This window comes from Leptidea sinapis, chromosome 13, assembly GCF_905404315.1.
Source record: "Leptidea sinapis chromosome 13, ilLepSina1.1, whole genome shotgun sequence".
Lineage (NCBI taxonomy): Eukaryota > Metazoa > Arthropoda > Insecta > Lepidoptera > Pieridae > Leptidea > Leptidea sinapis.
In genome coordinates, this window is record NC_066277.1 from 8,248,943 (window position 1) to 8,271,317 (window position 22,375).

Below are 22,375 nucleotides of genomic sequence, written 5' to 3' on the forward strand. Positions count from 1 at the left end.
CGATATTTGATACAATATTTGTGCTGCAGAAGAGGGCTATTTATAATCTAGGTCCTAAAGAATCATTGAGAGTAAAATTTAAAGAAACTAACAACTTGACCGTTGCTTCTCAATATATTCCTGATAATCTAATGTATGTTCATAGGCATGAGCCTATGAACATACATTATAAGTAAATTTGCTTCAAACCGTCATAACCATAATGTTAACACCAGGAACAAACATAAAGTTATAATAAACTACTTAATACTTATAAAAGCAGTATAATTTATACTACATAATATGTATGTACGATTTACAGTGGGGCGCCTTTGAGGGTAGAATAAAAAAATAAAACATGTGTATTTTGTTATAATGTATTTAACAAACTAGAATTGGGAACAATCCAAAACAACTCTTGCCATCTCTTAGTTAAATAATTATTTATACATGTTACCAACTGTGTATTTATAATATATTTAAATTTACGAATATGATTTCGCAGAGATTTATTGCCGTGTAATGGCAAAAGCGTTTGTTTTAAAGCAGATTTAACTGTACATCTAAAGGCATAATTTTCTTGACGCTATATTAAATAGATCAGTACATATACTTAAAAAATAACGTTAATACAATATAAATAAGTGGATATTTTCTATTAAAAATACGAAAGAGAAAGTATAAAAAGCGCCTTTGCAGCTTCGTCGTGCTATATGCCCGTTGGCTAATTTAAATATATAACTATAGGTTAGTAGAAAAAAAACTGAAAACAAGAGAAAATAATTTATAGGACAAGCATTACGTGATACCTAATTGGGACGCATTCTGACAGTGAATGACGTTATTTTATGGAGGATAGAGGCAAGGAGGATTATGTGTGTATATGAAAAAGTGTCCGTCAAAATGTGTTAAATTAACTTAAGCATCAGGGTAGATCTTAAAAGAAGCTCTAAATGTAAAATAATACTAATCACTCTAGATGTACCTACGTTTCCCTATAATTCTTTAAGGTTGGTTATATTTACTACATTTTTCTCAAACATGCATGGAAATATTGTCATTACTTTCGAAAAAAGAACACGCGAAGTATCGGATTTTCGGACAAGGAAAATCAAATCCATTGCAGGAGCGTTTTTTGAATTTTGAACATTACAACGCTCCTGCACTGTAGTATGAAACGGCGTGCTGGGGTTATTAAATACTCTTTGATCGGATCTCTTTTGTCATTCTTGGCATACCTCTTTGATTTTGCCTGTCGGCACAGATAATAAAAAAAATTGGCGGCAAAGCTGAAAATTCGTCTTGATTTGTTATTTACATACCTATGTATTAAATATAAATTAAATAATAATTAAAATGTGTTCCAACGGTTCTGAGATTGAAATGGAGGTTGATTGTACTCTACCAGATTTAAGATCAGGGGGCCTACCATGAACTCTTATTGCCATTCAATTGACAACCTAAAATGAACTGCTTTGCTATTTCGTACCACGACGAGATTAGAGCTATCTATTTCAGGTTGACGTCAAATCAACTGATTAAATCGCAATGTAGTCAATTGAATGTCAAAAATGATATCAACTGAATCGCAAACTGATTTAGTTCGTTCATTCAATCGTACCATGAGGTGTTATTTCAACCTATACTGGATAGCTAATTTGTCAAAGTGACCGATTTGAAAAACGTTGCTACTTCCTTAGAGGAAAGTGAATCGTGTTGTTAATAACTTTTAAAAATAGTGAAAACATAGAAAAGAAAAATTTTATTGATTAAAGATGAGATGAGAATACTTTATTGGACTTCTTTGTAAAACAAAATACTGAAAATAAATACCAAAAATTAAAATACTAAAGACGGGGCAGTAAGGGCCCGGGCTATAGCCTGTTCGCAAGAACGATTTAAAAAAAATGTACTCTGTGGTCCTGTCAAATAGAACATCAATGGAGGTGCGTTCATAACTCGTTATTTTTACGAAAACACATATGAAAACATTTAATTTGTAATTCAAAGAACTATATTTATTTATATTACTATTATTTAATAAGTATAAAAAAGGGCTTAATGGTTTATAATTTGACGTAATTGCGCATTTTAAAAATGTATTTTTAGTATTTTCTACGCAAAAAAACCGCTAAAATCATATCATTTTAGGTTTCGAAACACAATTTTATTTCGTTCATTCTTTATAAGCGATCCAAACGCCATTCAGTAAAAGGCAATTCATGGTACGAATTTTAGTGATTCAGTTTGGGTACCTAAACTGAACTGCATCAGATTCGCAACGCTTATTAAAAGTTGATGGTAGGCCCTCAGAAGTCAAATTGGCAATGGAAAACCTGCTTCCAGCGAAGTCAAAAGAAAATTACATGAAAGTATATGAAAATTTTATGAGTTGGAAAAACGAGAAAAAATCGAACATTTTCTTCGAAACAGTATTTTTGACTAACTAACTAAAAAGCTATCTACTTTATGGGCAATTTATTCCATGCTGAAATGTTCAGTTCATGTTAAAAACGGCATTAACTTGAAAAATTATGGGAATTTAACAACTTTAATGTACAATATAAAAAAGTGTGTTGTATTTCCCTGCATTCTTTTGAGAAAAGCTCTATATATGCCTCGGCGGAAAATGGCATTTGCCAGTCTCGTATTTATTCAAACTCATACTCGACCTGCAATTGCCTATTTCCCATCCTTTGCAATAATGTAGGTACTATTGTACAACGTAAGTTGTTGAAATTTTCAATAATTCACTACTTAAGTCGACAATGATATTAAAATTTTAACTAGTCATATCTACATTTGCTACTTAGAGTAATACCAACTTATCTGTGAAGTAGCAAAAATAGGAACTACGGTCGCCATGTTGAAATGTCATTCAGTCAGTGTCTACTACTTTCGAGTGTTCCGTGTCTTTTATTGCGATAGTACAATACGATAAAATATATCTACTTTCCCGACTTTTGTGCACATTGGAATTAATTAGCAACACTGAAACGACGATGGCGACACCCATCAGTTCACAGATAAGTTGGTGACACATACCATACCCTGTGCCTACACCGCTATTGTGGAAGGATTTTGAACTGTTATTTACTACATAAGCTGAACACTTTTTCAACTTTTCTCCTATAATTATGTACCGAGTGTTTGGTTTCACCCATCAGCTGAATAGTATCAATAAATAAACCTATAGGTACTGTTCAGATTAAGATAAAGATTGGAGTAGTGTTATGTATGGTTAAAATAGTTTTAAAATATATTATAACTCACGGAATAGTCGGTATCAACGAACCTAGGTGTAAACCACCCAGTTCACAGGTTGATGATGTACCAATTAAACAAGTACTTTTAATAGTTTATTGGAGCCGAATCATAATCTATTTGCAAAAAAGTCTCAGATATAGCAACATATAATAGTAGTTAATATGACTCTACATAATGAAGGCCATAAAGTTTAGGACTTAGATCATATCGTTTGATATCTTACTTATGTGCAAATTTGTCAAATTTGTTTGCAAAAATGACATTTCATCTCGACTGATATTAGAATAGAGGTCAAACCAAATTTCTTTGTTTTTCAGAGATGTTCGGAATGAAATTTAATTATTATATGATGAAAATAATTAAAATATTAAATATCGGATAAATCGATGTTATTATTTAGCAAAATTAACATTTTTACACATAAGAAATTTGTTCTGACAAAACAGTAAGTACTACAGAACTATTTTTATGGTGGTAAGTGCGGTTCCTGAACGCATCATGGAGGTTTATTATACTTGAGTATAAAAAGAATATTACATATGAAATACAATTATAATATTTTGTATAAGATAATACATAATATACTCTATGTACACAGAAACATTTTGATGGTTGAGTTATAAAAAAAAAACAACTGAAATTGAGGAAAACAAAGAGAGTGTAATGATAGGAAGGATAGGTACGTAAAAGGCTGAATAAAAATTTAAATTTAGTTTAGCATGAAACGTGCAGTTATTTGATATAAGTTTGAAATAGTAGTGATTACAGTGTAGCGATTGGCCACGAAGTATAATCCGGCTAAGTTTGAAGACGAATAGTTACTTAAAACATAGTGGATCTCGTTTTTTACAAGATCACATACGAGTCATCCGTTAATGACTGCACGTTTCATACAATCGAGTGTTTCGCTAGGCTGAAAACACTAACAGGGAACTTAGCATTTGAGAAGAAGTATTTTTGTTTGCGAAATAAAATATAGAGCCGTAATTCTAAATATATATTTAATCTGCTAAATATTAGACAACCTAAATACGATAAACACATTTTGTACGACACCGCACACAATTTACATTTAAAGCTATAGTAGGAAAGAGAAGTCATATCACAATATCATAAGATAGAAAGAGATAACTAACCTTTACTAAGATTCCGATTAAGTTTAATTTTAGCGTATTTTTATGACATAACTTTTAAATGTTTTTCAAACCTATATTACAAGCACTGATTATTGTTGTAGAGAAGAATTAATCTTCTTTAGGATAATAATCAATTTAAATTAAGAAAACACCAAGTACTACAATGTAATAAAAACTACTTCGTGAGTTTTATTATTGTCGAAATAAGTTTTATTCGGCCGGATTAAAATCTTTTGAAATAGATGTTCATTTTTTTTATTCAAATAGAACAGGACTGACTACCTCGATGCTAGCTTAAAACACAGAAGTTGAATTAACTTCGATCATTTTATTTTAGCGGGTATTTACATAACATTAGATCCGAAAAAAGCCTTCTCAACTTATTACTTTCGGAGAACGTCGTCGCGCCGTCGGAATTAATTGAAATTCTGGAAGAAATATCCAGTAAGCCATACGCTTCTTCGATATATATTATAACATAAAAAAATTAAGTCCAAATAGGTAAACTATCGTACCAGGGCTATATGATTCGCTAAGAGCTGTACGCAATTTTTTTATCATATTTGCGATGTAAATAATTTTTGAGTGTATGAAGTACAGTATCTATCCTGCAACTAACTATATAAATGTAAAAGTCACCGCGGACGGATATCAAATAAGATAACGTTGAAAATTTTTTCAAAATAATTAATGGTATATTATTACCGAGAACGCAGTTTGTAGGCACGAGAGACAACATATAACCCAGTAGGGAAATCGCGCTTATATATAGCGCCTAGCTATAGCAAAATAATTTCCTTACTGACACACAGTTTATATAAAAAGTGTAAATATCCTGTTGAAATATTCAACATTAAGACAAAAAACATTTTAGAAATGGATTTTCGTACAACTTTTTCTTTCGCATTTATATGCGGGCAATAAATTTGCATGAAAATTGCAAACATTACCTACCAATGTATCTACGTAGTAAATGACGCACTTTCGGCCCTGTTCTCACATCAATAGTGACGATTCAAGAGCGCGCGTTTAGTTTACGCCCAATTAAATGTTTATTTGACTTTGACTTTAAATACAAAGGCACTTTCCGACAAGGTGCAATATAAAGTATGTTATTACTCGTGTAACTTTACAGTCCAAATAATAAATCATTATACATCAAGCTAAAGTAGTACATAATTTTTCAGAACTACCCTCAGCTTATTGTCAAACGATTACACGGAGTTTCAACATTATTTTATCGATTATTCCTCAAAATAGGAGTATAAAGCAATTGAAACGATTTTACATTTCCTATATAAATATAATGCATTATCAACTAGAAGACTTAATTAGTTGAAAGGCCATGTAGTAATTTATTTCTCGAGGATGCCACTATAACTACAAAGGTATATATTCTTTGATTTGTTTCAAGGTTTCCTTATCGACGGACTGTATGAGTTGCTCGTAAGTTTCCAGACCAACTTGGTTCTTCAGCGTTTCCAACTGAAAGAAAAAATTAAATTACTAAATAAAACTGGGAGACGTTTTTTATACAAAATAGAATAACATTAATACATTTATAGTCGAAATCCAGCTTGAAAAAATGCCAGAAATGGCAATAACACTTACTGGCGTAATATACTCAGCATGCCTCTTTTAGTAATATTTAAAAAAATTGCAAAGTGTATCCTTAAATATTAGCTTAGTATATATGCGATATTATGTCTGAAATTCAGTTTTATCCATTTACAAAACATTTTATTAATTTTTAATATAAAAAACGGCGCTAAGTTTATTTGGCGTATCATGGCGCATGCTATGTACATCCCCAATACCAACGGTCAAGAGGTGCGTTGCAGGACTTTGACATGGGAGTATACTCAAGTTCTTTAAGTTGTAGGATTTCGAGAAGACAGCAGAAGGCGAATAATTCCACAAATAATTCCTGCGCGGGGCAAACAGTTTTTAGTGAAACGCGCACTTGTGGAATGTTTCATATCCAATGTAATACGGATAGATTTTGCGTTTTGGTGTAAATCGGTGAAGTATCATGGGTACTATATAGGTGCCGAAACATGGGCAGTCAATGAAAGAGAGAGACAAAGGATTGACGCACTAGAAATGTGGTGTTGGAGACGAATGCTACGAGTATCTTAGACACAACGCCTCACAAACGTCTCGATACTTGAAGAACTCAAGGTGAAAGAAAGGCTTTCAGCTATAGTCAGAGTGCGAATCCTCAGATACTTCGCACATATCACGCGACGTGGGTGCATGCCATAAATAGACTTGTTGTTCAGGAAAGGGTCAACGGCAGTGGAAGCAACAGCCAAGAATAACTGACGTAGAATCGTTCGTTGTTCGAAGTGACCACGACTGCTCTGTCAAGAGTAATCCGACGAAGAAGAATCATGGGTTTATTTACAGTACAAATACGACCCGCGCCCTAGTGTGTATACCTGTTTTGTTATGCGTGACAACATAAGCCAACATGCTCGATTTTTCAATTATTCCGTTATTATCAAATTCAAATATTTTTATTCAAAATAGGATGTGACATCATTTATTGAAAGTCAAAAAACTACCACCCATTCCAAAATGAATGCCTCGGACCTGAGAAGAATGGGCGCAACAAAGTCATCTATCCAGATTGTGTACCAGGCGGTCATGACACGCGACAGTTACCTGGTGGTGAGTGACGGCGCGCAGGTCGAGCGCATGCGCGGGGTGCGTGGCCGCCAGCCGGCGCCGGCGTGTCTCGTGCGCACTGTTGACGGCCGCCCCCGCCGCCCCCGCCTCCCCGTCGGCGCCCGCCTCCCACCGCGCCGCCCCGCCGCGACCCTCCAGCGGGGACGCCGCCCGCGACCCGCTTGGGTCCAGCAGACCGCTACACACCCACCATAATATTATAGTAATATATAATATAAATAAATAAATAATAACATTCTTTATTGGTTTTAACAAGTTCGCCATAATAGTGGCCAGAACCTCCCTTTAGGTATATAAAGAGGGCCTTGGCTTGTGCCAGGAGGCTCCGCTCTTTCTTAGCCTTAAAATAACATACTTAGAGAACATAATAATATTATAAAACGTGCGTGTGTGTGTGTGTGTGTGTGTGTGTGTGTGTGTGTCTATGTGAATGAGTGAGTGTGTGTGTGTGTGTGTGTGTGTGTGTGTGAGTGTGTGAGTGTGTGTGTGTGTGAGTGTGTGTGTGTGTGTGTGTGTGTGTGTGTGTGTGTTAGCGTATGTGTAAGAGCAACTCAGTATCATAAATATATGTATAATAAATATTGACACACTTTTTACACAGATTATCTTGTCCCAAATTAGGCATATATAGCCTGCGTTATGGGTTGCAAGACAACGATAAAAACATACATAAATACATATAAACATCCGTGACTCGAAAACAAACATCCATATTCATCATATAAATGCTTGCACCTATCGGGAGTCGAACCCGGGACCTCTAGCTTAGTAGAATCGCTAACCACTCGGCTATACAGATCGTTAAGAACTGCCACAAATTAGGATACCATCCCCACCATCTGGATATATGGCGGTCCTCCAGAGTGCGGTTTTCTGAAACTTTCTTCCACGTACTACAAAACTGTGGAATGAGCTTCTTTGTGCGGAGTTTTCGGGACGAAACGACATGATCTTCAAAACGGCAACGCTCCTGTGATTCCTCTGATATTGCAAGAGATCTTGCGCGGCGGTGACCACTTAACACAAGGTGACCCGTACGCTCATTTGTCCTTCTTTTCCAGAAATAAAAAAAGTGATACAATGAGGCGAGATCTGCTCACCACAACGATATATTATCACTATGCTATGTACGTGTCAGACAAAAATATTGTTTATATTGCCTTTAATTGTATTATGCCTTATCTGTTCATGGTTTGTGAATAGAAAACAGTGCTAATTTACTTACTACTTGACTGATACTGAAATTACTGCGCTATTGAGAATTAACTTCACGTGAAAAATTTATGAGACTATCACGTCGTTCAGATTCATGGTAATTGATTACTACGCCCTATCTAGTGCAATACAGTGCCGCTTCGGATTCTTAATTGAACCCCAAAAGCAATTGCACTCGATATTATGAGAGTATGCTATTTAGGTCCCATTAATATCACAAGCTACGGCTACAATAATGGATGCACATATTATCTTATCTTTGCCGTAGCTAGTGAAATTACTGGGCAAATGAGAATATCTTACGTCTCAAGGTGACGAGCGCAATTGTAGTACCGCTCAGAATTTTTGGGTTTTTCAATAATCCTGAGCGGCAGTGCAATGTATGGACAGGGCGTATTAATTACCATTAGCTGAACGTCCTGCTCGCCTCGTCCCTTATTTTGTTTTTCGAATTGTGGGTTCAATCATGAATCTCGTAAGATATCATAAAAAGAAAGTGTATGATTTTGTTTTGTATTATAATGTATAGTATTGTTAAATGCCACAATATTACTCACTCGACGTAAGTCCCCGTATCATCGGACTTCATGACGTCATTGAGGACCTCGGTCAGGTTGAGCAGGATGGCCGGGAACCGTTGCAGTACTGTCGCGTTCTGTGTCGTCAGTAATGCGACCAAACCCAGACCTGAGAGTAAAGCCCACTTCTTTATCAAGCTCAAGAGAGGACACTTTCACTGGACGCCCAGCAGATGTGAAACATCTATTGTCTTATTAATAAACGCAATGTAAACTTACACCAAGTTGAAAATTACATTTACCTGTCATGTAATTCTTTAGTGGCTAAGGTAAGATAAAGGCAAAAAGTTTTAAAATTGGGATAACTTCATTTTGCGTATATTAATTATAACACAGCTAATGAATATTCAAATATCTTGGTAATAAAAACACGAGGAACGAACGAGCCCTCTATAATATATTTATAATTATAATTATTCCCCTGCCCCTTATAATTATTTATTTATGCAGTATTTACTAAAAGAACTTTGAATTTGATGCAATGCTAGGCGGCGGTCCATACATTTTTGGGCAATATCCTTTAATTTGTGTAATGTAGGTACAATACACATGTACAAGACATACTTGTTGATAAGACTTAATAACGAAAAAAATATGTATAAAATAAAATGAATCACGCACCAACAACTTTCCACCGCACCACTTGCGTCACAATGTTCATCTTTTCGGTCCAAACGTGCAGCAACTTGTTCAACACTTGAACCGGATCCGAATCGTACTCTCTGAGGTTCTTCGCTGCGTCCTAAGTAGGTATAGTAAAGAAATTAATTTATATAGTCATCAAACTTATTTTTAAGATACATAATAGCTTTAAGGTTAAATGTATTCACTTTTATAATAAAGTCCCAGCCACCGTTCAGAATTATCTATAAATAAATTTAAATGTTTTATTAAAAAATGGCTCTGTCGTAAATCCTACTACTCCACAGGCGAAATGATCGGACAGCCTGGGACAAGATTATGATTATTTTATAGAAATAGCAATGACAGTACAATATTGTATATTTTATTAAAAAGAGCGCAAAAAAAGAATGCTGGGAGAGTTTCCTGCGACGCTTCTTCTCTCTCAGAGCGCCATTTGTTTCCGAAGCGGTAGTAGTATCTAGTATATTAGAAATGACATCAAAAAGAATTCAAAAGGAATCAAATTTGAGAAAATAAATGCCTTTTAGATTTTCATAATTGGCGATGGGTCGATTGCATGTTTTGAAAGTTCAACAACTAAAGTCGCTCCGATAATAAGTGATAAGATAATACGCAATGGAAGCGTATCAACGTATTAATATGGTTACACGCCATCGCACATTGGATCAAATTCAAATATTTTTATTCAAAATAGGATGTGACATCACTTATTGAAAGTCAGAAACTACCACCCATTCCAAAACGTCTGCCTCAGACCTGAGAAGAATGGGCGCAACAAACTCAGCGGGGTTTTTTTTAATCGAATAAATATGTTTACAAAGTAATATTGTACAATTAAACTTATTATTTAATAGCCTGAGGGCGGTGTCACTCCATTCCCAATCTGTGGTATCATTAAGAGTCATTTATGTTATAGTAACCTTTACCACACCAACGTTTTTTAACAATTCTTTTGAATAACGTAATACTTTTTTACTGAACATTTTCAGGGATCTTGTTGCAAAAGCATATACATAGCCCCACAAAAAACTTACTAACTCGACTTAGCCGAGTAGTAGGCATCAAAAGTTTATGTCTGTTTCTGGTGTTAACATTATGCTAATGACAGTTTCTGGCAAATTCACTTATGTGATTATTGTACATACATTACACACATACAGATCGAACAACAACTTACATTTTGATGTCACAACATTTGGCGTTCTGACTAATAATATTCTTATCATCATCATTATCACAATTACTAATACATCATCCTAAATTTCATACACTTTCTAGATAGACTATGACTGCTGTGAAAACGTCTAAATAATGAGTTTAACACAAAGTATCATACAAATCGCGTGTGTAGACTTTGTATTATTTGTCGATATCTGAACATTTTCATGTTCAAAGAATATAAATGTGTTTGTCCATACCTCTATTGCCTTGTAGAACAGGTCAGACGAGAGAAGTATCACTCGAGACAGAAGACACAGCTGCACAGAGAACACCATTGGCAGGTCATCGCTGTCGAGGAGGGAGCTGGAAGACATCAAATCAGTTAACATAGTACCCCAGAAATAAATCGCGATAGATAGCCCAAACAGGTGTAGCACATGTGCCAAAAGCCTGATATATACACATGGCAAAGTTATTAAAAAATACACTCACTCCACACCGATACTCGCGGTCTATATCGGAAGATATAATTGGACGGCCAAAATATAAGCAAACCAAGTTAAAACACCATCTAGTATCGTTGCAAACTAAAATAGGAGGTATTTCGTATCTGCTTTATAAGAAAGTATTTTAATTTCAAACATTCCTATAAATGGACGCAGGTCTTGCTAGTTTCGGGCTTGAAATGACAAGTGCGCTAAGACATCAAATAACGTTTTTAACACATTTGCACAAACAAAATAACGAAAGACACTCAATGAAAAAAGAAACAATTAATAATTACAGTTTTTGAAAATTTATTGAAGTAGACGTTGCTTTGTGGAAATCCATAATTATACAAATGATTTAAGTTTTATTTAGTGTTAATTCCGCAAATATTTGTTTTCAAACAATTCGACACGTGTTTCGCCTCCACACGAGTCTCGTGCCAGATTTTGGAGAGACAACACGTCCTGAGGATGCCTCGTAGAGTCTCGTGCCAGATTTTGGCGAGACAATACGTCCTGAGGATGCCACGTGTAGAGACGAAACACGTTTCAACAATTGGTAAGGAAAACAATGCAATTAATTTAAACAAAAAGCACAAGAGCGAAAATGAATATTTTTCCGCACACTAAACCCAGATGAAAAAGTCTTCTTTTTCAGCAAAAGTATTATAATTTATTTCATCACACATGCTAAACTTGTATCTTATCATCTCATCGCCGTCATCATTGCGGACAATTTGATATTCAAATCCGCCCACTCAATTACGTCCTCAATAAACTAAACTAGGTCGTAAAGAAAGTAAGTCCTTTAAGAGTTCAACAAACATACCAATAAGAAAATACTATAAACATTCTCGTAATAAAATAATCTTTTTTGAATTCTTTCGGGCAAGAAGCGCATACGATACGCGTGTATGCTCTCTGGTTTAACAACAGTACAAGTCCGACGAAGTACTTAAAAGTATTTAGGCCACAATTGAATGTCCTAGACTAAGCTATTAGGTAGGTACCATAGGTATATATTCCAAGACATACAAGTTTAACTCGACGCAGACTTTTTATGGTTCTGTAGCCAAATGTCAAAAAACGGAACCCTAATAGATTTGTCACGTGTGTCTGTACGTCCGTCGGTATGTCACAGCCACTTTTTTCCGAAACTATAAGAACTATACCGTTAAAATTTGGTAAGTAGATGTATTCTGTGAATCTCATTAAGATTTTCACACAAAAAACCCAAAATTTTGGGGGTTCCCCATACTTAGAACTGTAACTCATCAATCGCATGATATTGAGGTTTCTAATCCCATTTTTTCTAAACTAAATAGTTTTCCCGAGAGACACTTCCAAGGTGGTAAAACTAAAAGAAATATATGATGTAAATTACCTTGTAAACTTCCTTCAAAAATTGGTTTGAACGAAATCTAGTAAGTAGTTTTTTTGATACGTCATAAATCGTATTATCAATAACATAATTAAAAAAAAATACACTATTATTAAAACATCGATCAAAGTTACAACGAACTACAAGAACTTTTATATTCTGTTACTTGCTGCTACGGAACCCTTCATGGGCGAGACCGACTCGCACTTGGCCGCTTTTTATTGATTGGATTCAAAAACTTACTGTATCGATCGCTTCAGTATGGGCCAAATGACCTCGACTCCCAAAAACCGATTCCTCTCCGGATAGGTCACGCTGATGCACACCTCTGCCATCTTCAGTACAGTGATGATGCCCTCGGTTCTCATGTCGCTCAGCATCGAGTCTAGCAGAACCATGCACTTGCCGCCTTGTGATGAGAAGAACTCCTCAGGACATAGGAGTGCGTATGCTTGCATGATATACATGACTATACGAAGGTGTTCCGTTGATTGTTCTGTAAATCAAACAAGAGAAAAATTTAAAACTCATAATAGCTCGACTCAAAACAAGGTTGGCGCCGGCCGCACGATCTCACGTTTCCAAATTGTATTTGGATTTTATATGATAGTGTGTGTGAAATGAGTGGTTACGGAAGGAATACTCAAGATGAATCAGGAAAATCGAAATGGAAAACTAATATGGCCGACCTAAATCACCTGCAGCAATCGGTCGTTTCTAACTCACTCAATTTTAATTCATAGGAATATCTGTTATCTACATTTAATGCCTTTTCCAACACAATAATTTCATCGAAGTTATACTACTCATGGTAAATTTAAACGAGTTAGTTGGTTAAAATATAAAAGACTTGGCTTTCAAAGAATTTTGTGCTCTTTTTACATAACTCTTTATTGTTGTGATTCAAACACCTTATACGTGCACATTCCTGGAAATACATATACATCCCTATACGAAAGCCATTAAACCAGAATCGTTAATTAGCTATATCATCTCCAAACACAGCATATTGCAAGCTGTTTCTGCTGCATTAGTTCCCAGGTTTGGTCATTAGGTCTTGTAACCCATAACACAGGTTATGGGTTACAAGACCCATATATTTAATACAATATAATTACTTAAACATAAGTACATAAATTTATATAAACATACATAAATACATTTAAACATCCATGACTCGGAAACAAACATCCATATTCATCATATAAATGCTTGCACCTACCGGGATTCGAACCCCGGGACCTATATCTAGCTTAGTAGGTAGGATCGCTAACCACTCGGCTGAACAAATATATTACTCTACTATATAAACTCAAATTTTCAATGTCTCTTTTTTTAACTTTCCAATCCGGTGTACATTTTTTAATCTAGAATGTTATCGCAGCTTTCTTGTGATAGATTTTCACTCTGGAATCTATTACTAAGGAGGTTTTATTTTAATCCAAAGTCAAAACGGCAATTGAATACTTAGAATAATCCCCGCGCGTTTAGAATACAACAGAAAGCAATCTGAGTGACGTCACCATTCATAGAACCAACAGTTTGTAAACAGGCCAACTGACTGCTGAATGATGTCACACAGACGCTAATATGACAAGGTTCCAGCCCTGTTCCAACATGCGAGCGCTAATATAATAATGTCGATACTATCACAATAGCTAAGGCATATTGATTCTTATAGTCACCTAGTATAGGATACAAATTTTGAGCCAGCTCCAACAGCTGCGGGTCGGCAACCTGTGAATATTCGAGTACGCACAGCCACAGCTCTAGCGCGTCTTCTAGGAGATACACGTGCGCCGGCTCGTCAAGCCGAGTCGCCTCGTTCACGACGCACAGGATCCACGGCCTGATTGTGTCCGCACATTCACCGACTGCCTGCGATCACAATTATTATATCTTAAGGTCTGTCAATGATTGTCAAACATAAATGCGAAACGAACCGAACTGAGACCATGGAGAATGCGAACCGAAGCGGAAACGTCGAACTACAGAATACCGAAAGCGAATCATTGCGGTGCCACTCGTGCCAAAGTTCGCTTCTCGCATTGGCTGTCTCTCTCTCTCTCTCTCTATTTGACGTCGTGCATACAAGGCCAGCTAAAACAACTATCTCGCTGACGCTTCACTTCGCGCGCTCGCCTTGTTTACTTCTAGCATGACACGCCTTTTGGTTCGCCACGTATTCAGTTAGCTTAATTTTTCTATGTGACTAGATTCAAACGATACTAAGCCGTATGTTATGGATACAAATGGTTATAAACAAATATTGATAAACATTATGTACCTTAGTAAACGAGATAAACGCGTTAAGTCTTTCAAATACACTGTTGTATTCCGACGTTTACAGGACGCTATGACATGATAACTTTAAAGCGCGTTCACCTAACAGCCCGGTAGCGCTCCTGTAAGTCCTCTAGTGGCGCATTCCAACAGATGACCCGTATGCTTGTTTGCCCTACTGTCACTAACAAATTAATCATACAATTATGACGCATGCAAACTAATGCTACCAAGCTGCAAGTTGCTCCTTCTAACAAAAATGATAGACAGAAAGGCTTGAGAACCAAGCTCCTTCAAACATAAAATCCTTATCTGCATTTTTATGACAAGATACGTATATAACACAGTGTCAGAAACTACAAGTTCTTCCTTTTATCACAAAGGCAATTTAGATACAAAATCTATATTCGCATCTTTTTTTTATGACATTAAGGTATGAGACGAGCAGGACGTTCAGCTGATGGTAATTAATACACCCTGCCCATTGCAACCTAAATATTCTGAGCGGCACTACAATTGCGCTCGTCACCTTGAGACGTAAGATGTTTAGTCTCATTTGCCCAGTAATTTCTCTAAATACGACGCCCATCAGACCGAACCACAATAATGCTTACACTGTTTCGTGACAGAAATGGCGCCTTGTGGTACCCATAATCTAGCCGGCATCCTGTGCAAAGGAGCGCCCACTGGTATCCTGGTATCTTAATCATATCCTGTTCCTCGTCACCTTGACTACGTGCACCACAGCGGCCAGGGCCGCAGCTCGCAGCATGTGGTGCGAGGCGGCATGCTGCCACAGCTGCGGCAGGTATGCGAACAGCGCGCTGGTGCCGCCTCCGGTCCGTCCCACCAAATTCCCGCACTGCGCCATCACGTACGATATCACGTGCAGTACGTGCATCTTAGTGTCGCACTCCTCAGACTCCACCTGCAAACAATTGATTAAAATTGTAACTTTTATTATCACAATACATTTGACAAGCTGATCATCATTCATGTATAGATCATACTGAGTAAAAAATAAAACCGAGAAAATTATCAATTCACATTTAATATAACTTTATATATTTAGTTATGTATATTTATTTATAACTATTTGATTTATCTATTACTATTTTTTTAAATAATAATATTGACACACTTTTCACACAAATTATCTTGCCCCAAGTGAAATATAGCCTGTGTTATGGGTTACAAGAAAATTATATATTTAATACAATACTTACTTAAACATACATAAATTCATTTAAACAACCATGACTCGGAAACAAACATCCATATTCGTCATATAAATGCTTGCAGCTACCGGGATTCGAACCCGGGACCTCTAGCTTAGTAGGTAGGATCGCTAACCACTCGGCTATACAGGTCGTCAAATATATAATTTTATAAAGTTTCTTATTATAAGATAGCTTACAGATATACTATATTACAGATAAATATTGTTTTAGATGTCAGTTTTAGTTCTATTTAATTCATTATTATCATTAAGTAAAATAACATAGCAGACTGTAATCACTGGTTGGCTCTGCACAGGGTTCCTAGTGAGCCATCCAGAGGAATTTAATACATTAAAGGTGCCTCGTTCTTTCTGTTTTTGAGACTGAGACTAGAAATTGGACTGGAATAAATGAAAAAAAAAGCCTCGAGAAGGAGGGTTGGGGATGTTTTTGCGCGATGTACAATTCAGTATCCACTAAAATACACGAAAGTTAAATAAAAGTTGTTTCAACATTATCTCAAATTTTTTAAGTTTGACGCACCAACAACGTCTCGACGAATACCAGCATGTCTAGCCCTGCGCATTGCGGTAACGTCAATTTATTCCACAAATCACTTTAACGTGATACATCGGCAGCGCTCTTTCTACGTGGCGAGAACTATATGTGGACTATACCCGCGGACGAATAAAAAAGGACCCCGCGCGCGCCGTGATATTAGCAAGTGAAGCACCGTTATGCTAGTGTGTGTGCGGTTACGGGGGATACTAGTTACACAATTTTTTCTCCCTTAAAGAATCACATATGGCCACAAATACTTATATAGTATAATTATTACCACAACGCACGACGGCATTATTTAAATATTAAAAATCAAATCATGTAAAATACTTTAAGGAATTATAAACCTTATTTTGTAAAGGCACCATTCCACCGAAACAGTGTTCTGCTGATTTGTTGACATGGGTTTTTGTAAGCTGTTCAGCACATTTGTACTTACTTATATAAAAAAGTTGTAAAAAAAAATATACAATTTTAAGAAGCCTGAGCAGAACCAGACAAGAACCACGCATCTTTGCCTCTCTAATATAATCGTAGTAAGTATAGTATACTATTGTAAGCCTTATTTGTCCAAGAAGTTTTAATATATTTCTTGAATTTGTGCTCAGTAAGTCCAATTAATCTGTCTGATATTTTATTGTAAAATTTAATACCAAAATATATGAAAGAGCCCTTAACTCTAGCTATCCTATTAACGAGATCATCTGAAGACTGTCGTCAGTTTGGGTGAATCATCATCACCTCCATTCATCATCACCATTTATTCTTTAGCCTCGATAATGATATAACATACCAGGAGATCATAAAGCGCTACTAGTGCATGATGTGCGTAGGGCGCGAACTGTTCGACATCGAAATTGTACGCATCGATAGTGCTGCGTAAAGCTTCAGCCGCGGCTAGCTTCACCGCCGCGTCCTCGTCTGGTCGACTGAGTGGTTCAAGCAAAGCTTCGTACATCGCCGGGAACAGCGTCTTCGCCGCGCGAACATCGCACCACTGATCTATAATTATAACAAAATGAAGATTTAGTTACAGGAAATTTGTTTCTTAATTTTAAGCACCTCTAATAGAAAAAAAGAATACAGAATAACTTGGTTGCCAGTAGGTATCTCCATCCGACCGGAACACGTGGCGAATTCATTTTTTTTTTTAATTTATCTACAGTGTTGAGTATTTTTATTTTAAATTCAAAATTTTATTTTAATTTTGTGCTAAAAATCATAACTTCTTTGACAGTTTACAGATGTTTGACGCTTGAGTCGTACCACAAATCGAGCACCCTTCTGGATGCCGAGAAGATGGCGTATAAGTGTTGGGACAGCTGTGAGATCACGGAATGGCTCAAGCGGAGGATCGGCGCTGGGCATGCATAATATATTAGCCAGCATATGCCAAACTTGAGACTATTTGTTAAAAAAAAGCTGAATTTTAAAAATCATGCTTCAAAATCAAACCAGCAAAAGATATGGCCATTAACCCTTTTTACAAGTAGCAAAATGGAATCAGTTAGATTCTTCTCATTCACTAACACAGTTTATGAAATTTGTAGAGTAACAAGAACTCAATTTAGGTAGAGTTCTGCTAAATTCGCAGTACAAAAGAATTTACTGTTAGTGAGATAGAATATCCGATGTCGATGTCGGGCAAAAAGAAAGAAAGAAAGTAACGAGTCTGGTCATAAATATTCATCATCATCAAATATTCATAATAATGTCCACTAGTAAAGAAAAACTGTTTCATATGCAGTAACTTATGATTATAATAAAGTTAAGGTCGATTTAGACGAGATTATGACGAGAGTTATTCAGATCAGGCTTCCCGTCTTAAATATTGATGTAATTTGAAAGGTTTTTCTGCGGGGCTAACCTGAAAATAAGTCTACTAAATTTCAGTATAACTAAACTGAAATTTAAAATTTGTTTGTATTCGCAAACATTTTCCAGTTGATATGGCTTGGTGAAAGAAGAAGTGGTGAAGGAGATAAGAGTGTTTGTGATAGAAACTGGCGCAGGCAGGAGTAGTGCTTCAAGTCAGCGAAAGGCCAACCGTACAAAAAAAACTTTTAATGACACCATTATCTGAACATTTTAAACATTGACATACTAAACCCATATTATTATAAGTAGATCAATGTTCTTCAATTTACATTTGTCAATATTTAAGGGGCATCACCCGGTAGTAGACAATTAACCGTATCTAAACCAAGTAGCCATCCTAAGTTTACATTCAAAGCAACCACTTTTATGCTTAGAAAACCACATTATAGTTAAATCTTACCAATGAGCAGACATACTCTTCGCCTGATAATTCTGTAATTGTTGTCTCGAATCTTCAACTCCCGGCTCAATACGTTAGTAAACCATTCGTCAAAATCTACCTGCGAAAATTATCCAGACTTAATGATAGGTACTTACTTTTATCTAAGATTTACCCTAACCTACGTGGCAGTGACATTTGCAGTACCTAAACTTAAAATACCAAAAATAATAACGAAGGATTGTTGGAACACATAAATTCTGACAAATCAAGAAACTACCGTCTTAGGACCAGGGGAGCAATTTCGCCAGTGTCGAGCGAACAAATTTAATGACGAATGGACGAGAATGATTGTCACAAACGATGTTGTGTTAATATTATTTGCACATGAATATAATAAGTTTTATTCATTCTCAGCTGTGAAAAAGTCACCCACTGAATTTTGAAGTTAGTTATAATATATAGATAAGGCTATCCACCGTCAATGTTTTTTTTTATTCGAGAGTCAAAAAGCCAAGGGGCTGACCTAATAGAAAGTAAAAGTCCATGGATATCAGCAATACCAGTTTCTTCCCTCTCAGAGCGCCATTTGTTTCCAAAGCAATGTAATGTTTTAACTGACATAAAAAAGAATTCTACAGAAATCAATTGACAAAATAAAAGCCTTTTATGCCATTGGTTGATTTCGCAATTGGTGTGTTGCTAGCCTTTTAGTTGGGAGTATGCCACTAGAGTAGGACCCTAGGTCGTATCGGTTAGGTAACACACCAGCCTTAATATGATTCCACAAAATTCGTGTGCGAGGCAAGAGCGGTGCGTGGTGCGGTTGCATGTTGATTTCCGGTGATAATGATGAAATTCGGCACACGGTATTTACCTGACAAACTCCAAACACTTTCCGTAATGTATGCGATGGAAGATGCAGTAAAAACTCATACATATTATCTACGAACAACATATCTGCCAAAGAACATGGCTTGATCGTCGATGATTAAGGATTCGTTGCTTGCGATCAAGTGGAAGAAGCTGGTATTGAGGAGCATGTAGGACAGTACATTTTTTATATAAGAGGGGGCAAACGGACAAGAGGCTCACGGATTGGGGAGAGGTGAGGCAACCACCCATGGACATCCGCAACAACAGGTGTGTCTAGAAATACGTTGCCGGCCTTTAAGGTATGCTTTTTTCTTGAAGGACCCTAAGTCGTATCTGTTCGGGAAAACCGCAGCCGGTAATTGATTACACAAAGTGGTTGTGCGAGGCAAGAAATTACCAGCAAAACGCGCGGTTATGAATTGCCAGACGTCAACGTGATGCGGGTAGTACTTTGCACATAATGTCCGGTGGTGGAATTCGGACTTACTGACATAAAAGAAATTAAACATACCTCATCAAACAGTTCAAAGGCAGCCAGACCCACGGCGTTGTATATAGCATCCTTCTTCAATATAGCGGGCAAATCTTCTGGCAGGACAGGCGTTTCCTGCAGTGAGGCTAGCAGTCGCACCAGCTCAGGTCGCAAGAGGGCGCTGCGCTCTTGTAACAGTTCCTTGAATACCGCCTTGGTGCACGTCTGTAACATTTACCAAGTCGAATTGGCAACTCACAGAAATTGCAAACGAGCTGACTGTGAGAGTGTCTGTTGGATATTATGTGAATATTAAAAATAAAAATAGAGTAATGGTGCGTTGTCTGTATGTTGATACTGTATAAAGATATAAGTACAAATTTTATTTTTCTACGGTGGAGTAATGACAAGCATACTTCTGATGTTATTAAAACATCGCCCCCGATTCGCTGCTACACCACCAGAGGAATTATAGGAGCGATGCGGATTTTAGGTTGTATGCGCTTTTCTTGAAGGTCGTATTATCTTCGAAAAACCGCGCAAATTATATCCATAATTAGGTAGTGTGTGGAAAAAAGATCCTACTCGACCGCACCATGGAGGAACACATTTAGATGGTGAGGTTGGTTATTTAATTTAGTGGCGTTTGGTGCGAAGGTGGAATTGGGCGGCAGGAATAAGGTCAAATAGGTCCCAGAGGGAAATGTTGTAGAAGACACACAACAAAGCAAGTCGAAGTAACGCCAAATGATTCAGCTATTCATGGAGCACTGTATCACCAACAATTCGAACATCTATGATTTGCATGCGGTCAAATGGCGCCTATTTCTGCCGTGAAGCAGTCATGTGCAAGCATTACTGTGTTTCGGTCTGAAGGGCGCTGTAGCTAGTGAAATTACTGGGCAAATGAGACTTAACATCTTATGTCTCAAGGTGACGAGCGCAATTGTGGCGTATCAATTACCATAGGCTGAACGTCCTGCTGGTTTCGTCCCTTATTTTCACTAAAAAAAAACTCATATTAGTCATATCTCTAGAAACTTAACATACGGTCTGCTATGCTATAATATATGGTAAAATGGTTCGAGCTGATACTGTAAGTACTAGTACTATCCTTATAAACTCACCCTAAGACTATACTTCCACGTCTCACCCGCCTTATCCGTGGCAAAGCTCTCAGGCTCTGCGTCCCACATCGCCAGGTCATCAGAACTGAGCAGGAAGTAGTGTGTAACAAGATGTCTGCACATATGGCACACTGTCGTGTCCGTCAGGACTTCTGATTTGATTCGATGCGCTTGAAATGTCACTGGAACAAGACTTGTTAATTAAAATATTTATCTACACCCATGCTTTAAATCCTCTATTAAAGATTCTGAAACAGTTAGCTTATTACCAACATTAAAACACCCAATGTCGTAATAACCATTACATCATCCAAAGGAGTGTTGTAATGCTGTACTGAATTTCATAACAACACTCCTTGGTTTTTTTTTTTCGATCTCTTCATGCACAAAGAGTTTCAACAAACAGCCACATTCTTATTGCTCGATGCGTGGTATCTGTATGAATTTCAAAAAAAGAACATTTTCGTTTACGCGCGTCCTACACTACCGACCGAACGTCGCGCACCGTAAAAAAAAAGTAGGTTATTCGAAACCCCGCCATTTTTCTTGAAAAAATGAGCGATTCAAGTTTTGACAGTACACCGCCGGATATTTTAAATACTGCAAAATAACCTAATATTCAAGTGAATTTTAATAATTGCACTATACAAAATGTAAATTACTACTAAAATTTTCTTTCATTAATACTTAGTTTATTTGTATAAAATCAGTAAGGGATGATATTAGGTTACTACTAGGGCTGGCTGTTTTAATGTTAGCAGTAAGCTATCTGTTTCAGAATCTTTTAGAGGATTCATATTTTGGGTGTAGATAAAGTCTTGTATGCAACTGTTGATAATTAGGTATTAAAACACTCATATGATACTATTATCACCCACATTCGTATTTTAATACCCCTTATTACACAACAGTTGCATAAATAACTATTATTCATGTCACATGTGGTCGTAAAATAACATTATTATAACCCATTGGTACTAGCAAAACCCGGTCAATATTCACTGTGAAACTATAGACACAAAAGTAAATCAATTAACA

General features: G+C 36.6%; 1 protein-coding gene across 1 annotated transcript in view; it reads right to left on the reverse strand.

The window, feature by feature from the left end:
• Positions 1 to 342: 342 nt before the first annotated feature.
• Positions 343 to 22,375, reverse strand: part of LOC126967525 (importin-11) — a 35,145-nt gene continuing 13,112 nt past the window's right edge. The window contains exons 8-19 of the mRNA XM_050812034.1: positions 21,338 to 21,519; positions 20,250 to 20,435; positions 18,884 to 18,983; positions 17,399 to 17,607; positions 15,552 to 15,752; positions 14,227 to 14,419; positions 12,785 to 13,037; positions 10,930 to 11,035; positions 9,488 to 9,608; positions 8,846 to 8,975; positions 7,050 to 7,251; positions 343 to 5,867 (exon numbers count right to left, since the gene is read on the reverse strand). Coding sequence (XP_050667991.1) covers positions 5,763 to 5,867; positions 7,050 to 7,251; positions 8,846 to 8,975; positions 9,488 to 9,608; positions 10,930 to 11,035; positions 12,785 to 13,037; positions 14,227 to 14,419; positions 15,552 to 15,752; positions 17,399 to 17,607; positions 18,884 to 18,983; positions 20,250 to 20,435; positions 21,338 to 21,519 — 1,988 coding nt within the window. The 3' untranslated portion in view covers positions 343 to 5,762. The remainder of the gene's footprint in view (positions 5,868 to 7,049; positions 7,252 to 8,845; positions 8,976 to 9,487; positions 9,609 to 10,929; positions 11,036 to 12,784; positions 13,038 to 14,226; positions 14,420 to 15,551; positions 15,753 to 17,398; positions 17,608 to 18,883; positions 18,984 to 20,249; positions 20,436 to 21,337; positions 21,520 to 22,375) is intronic.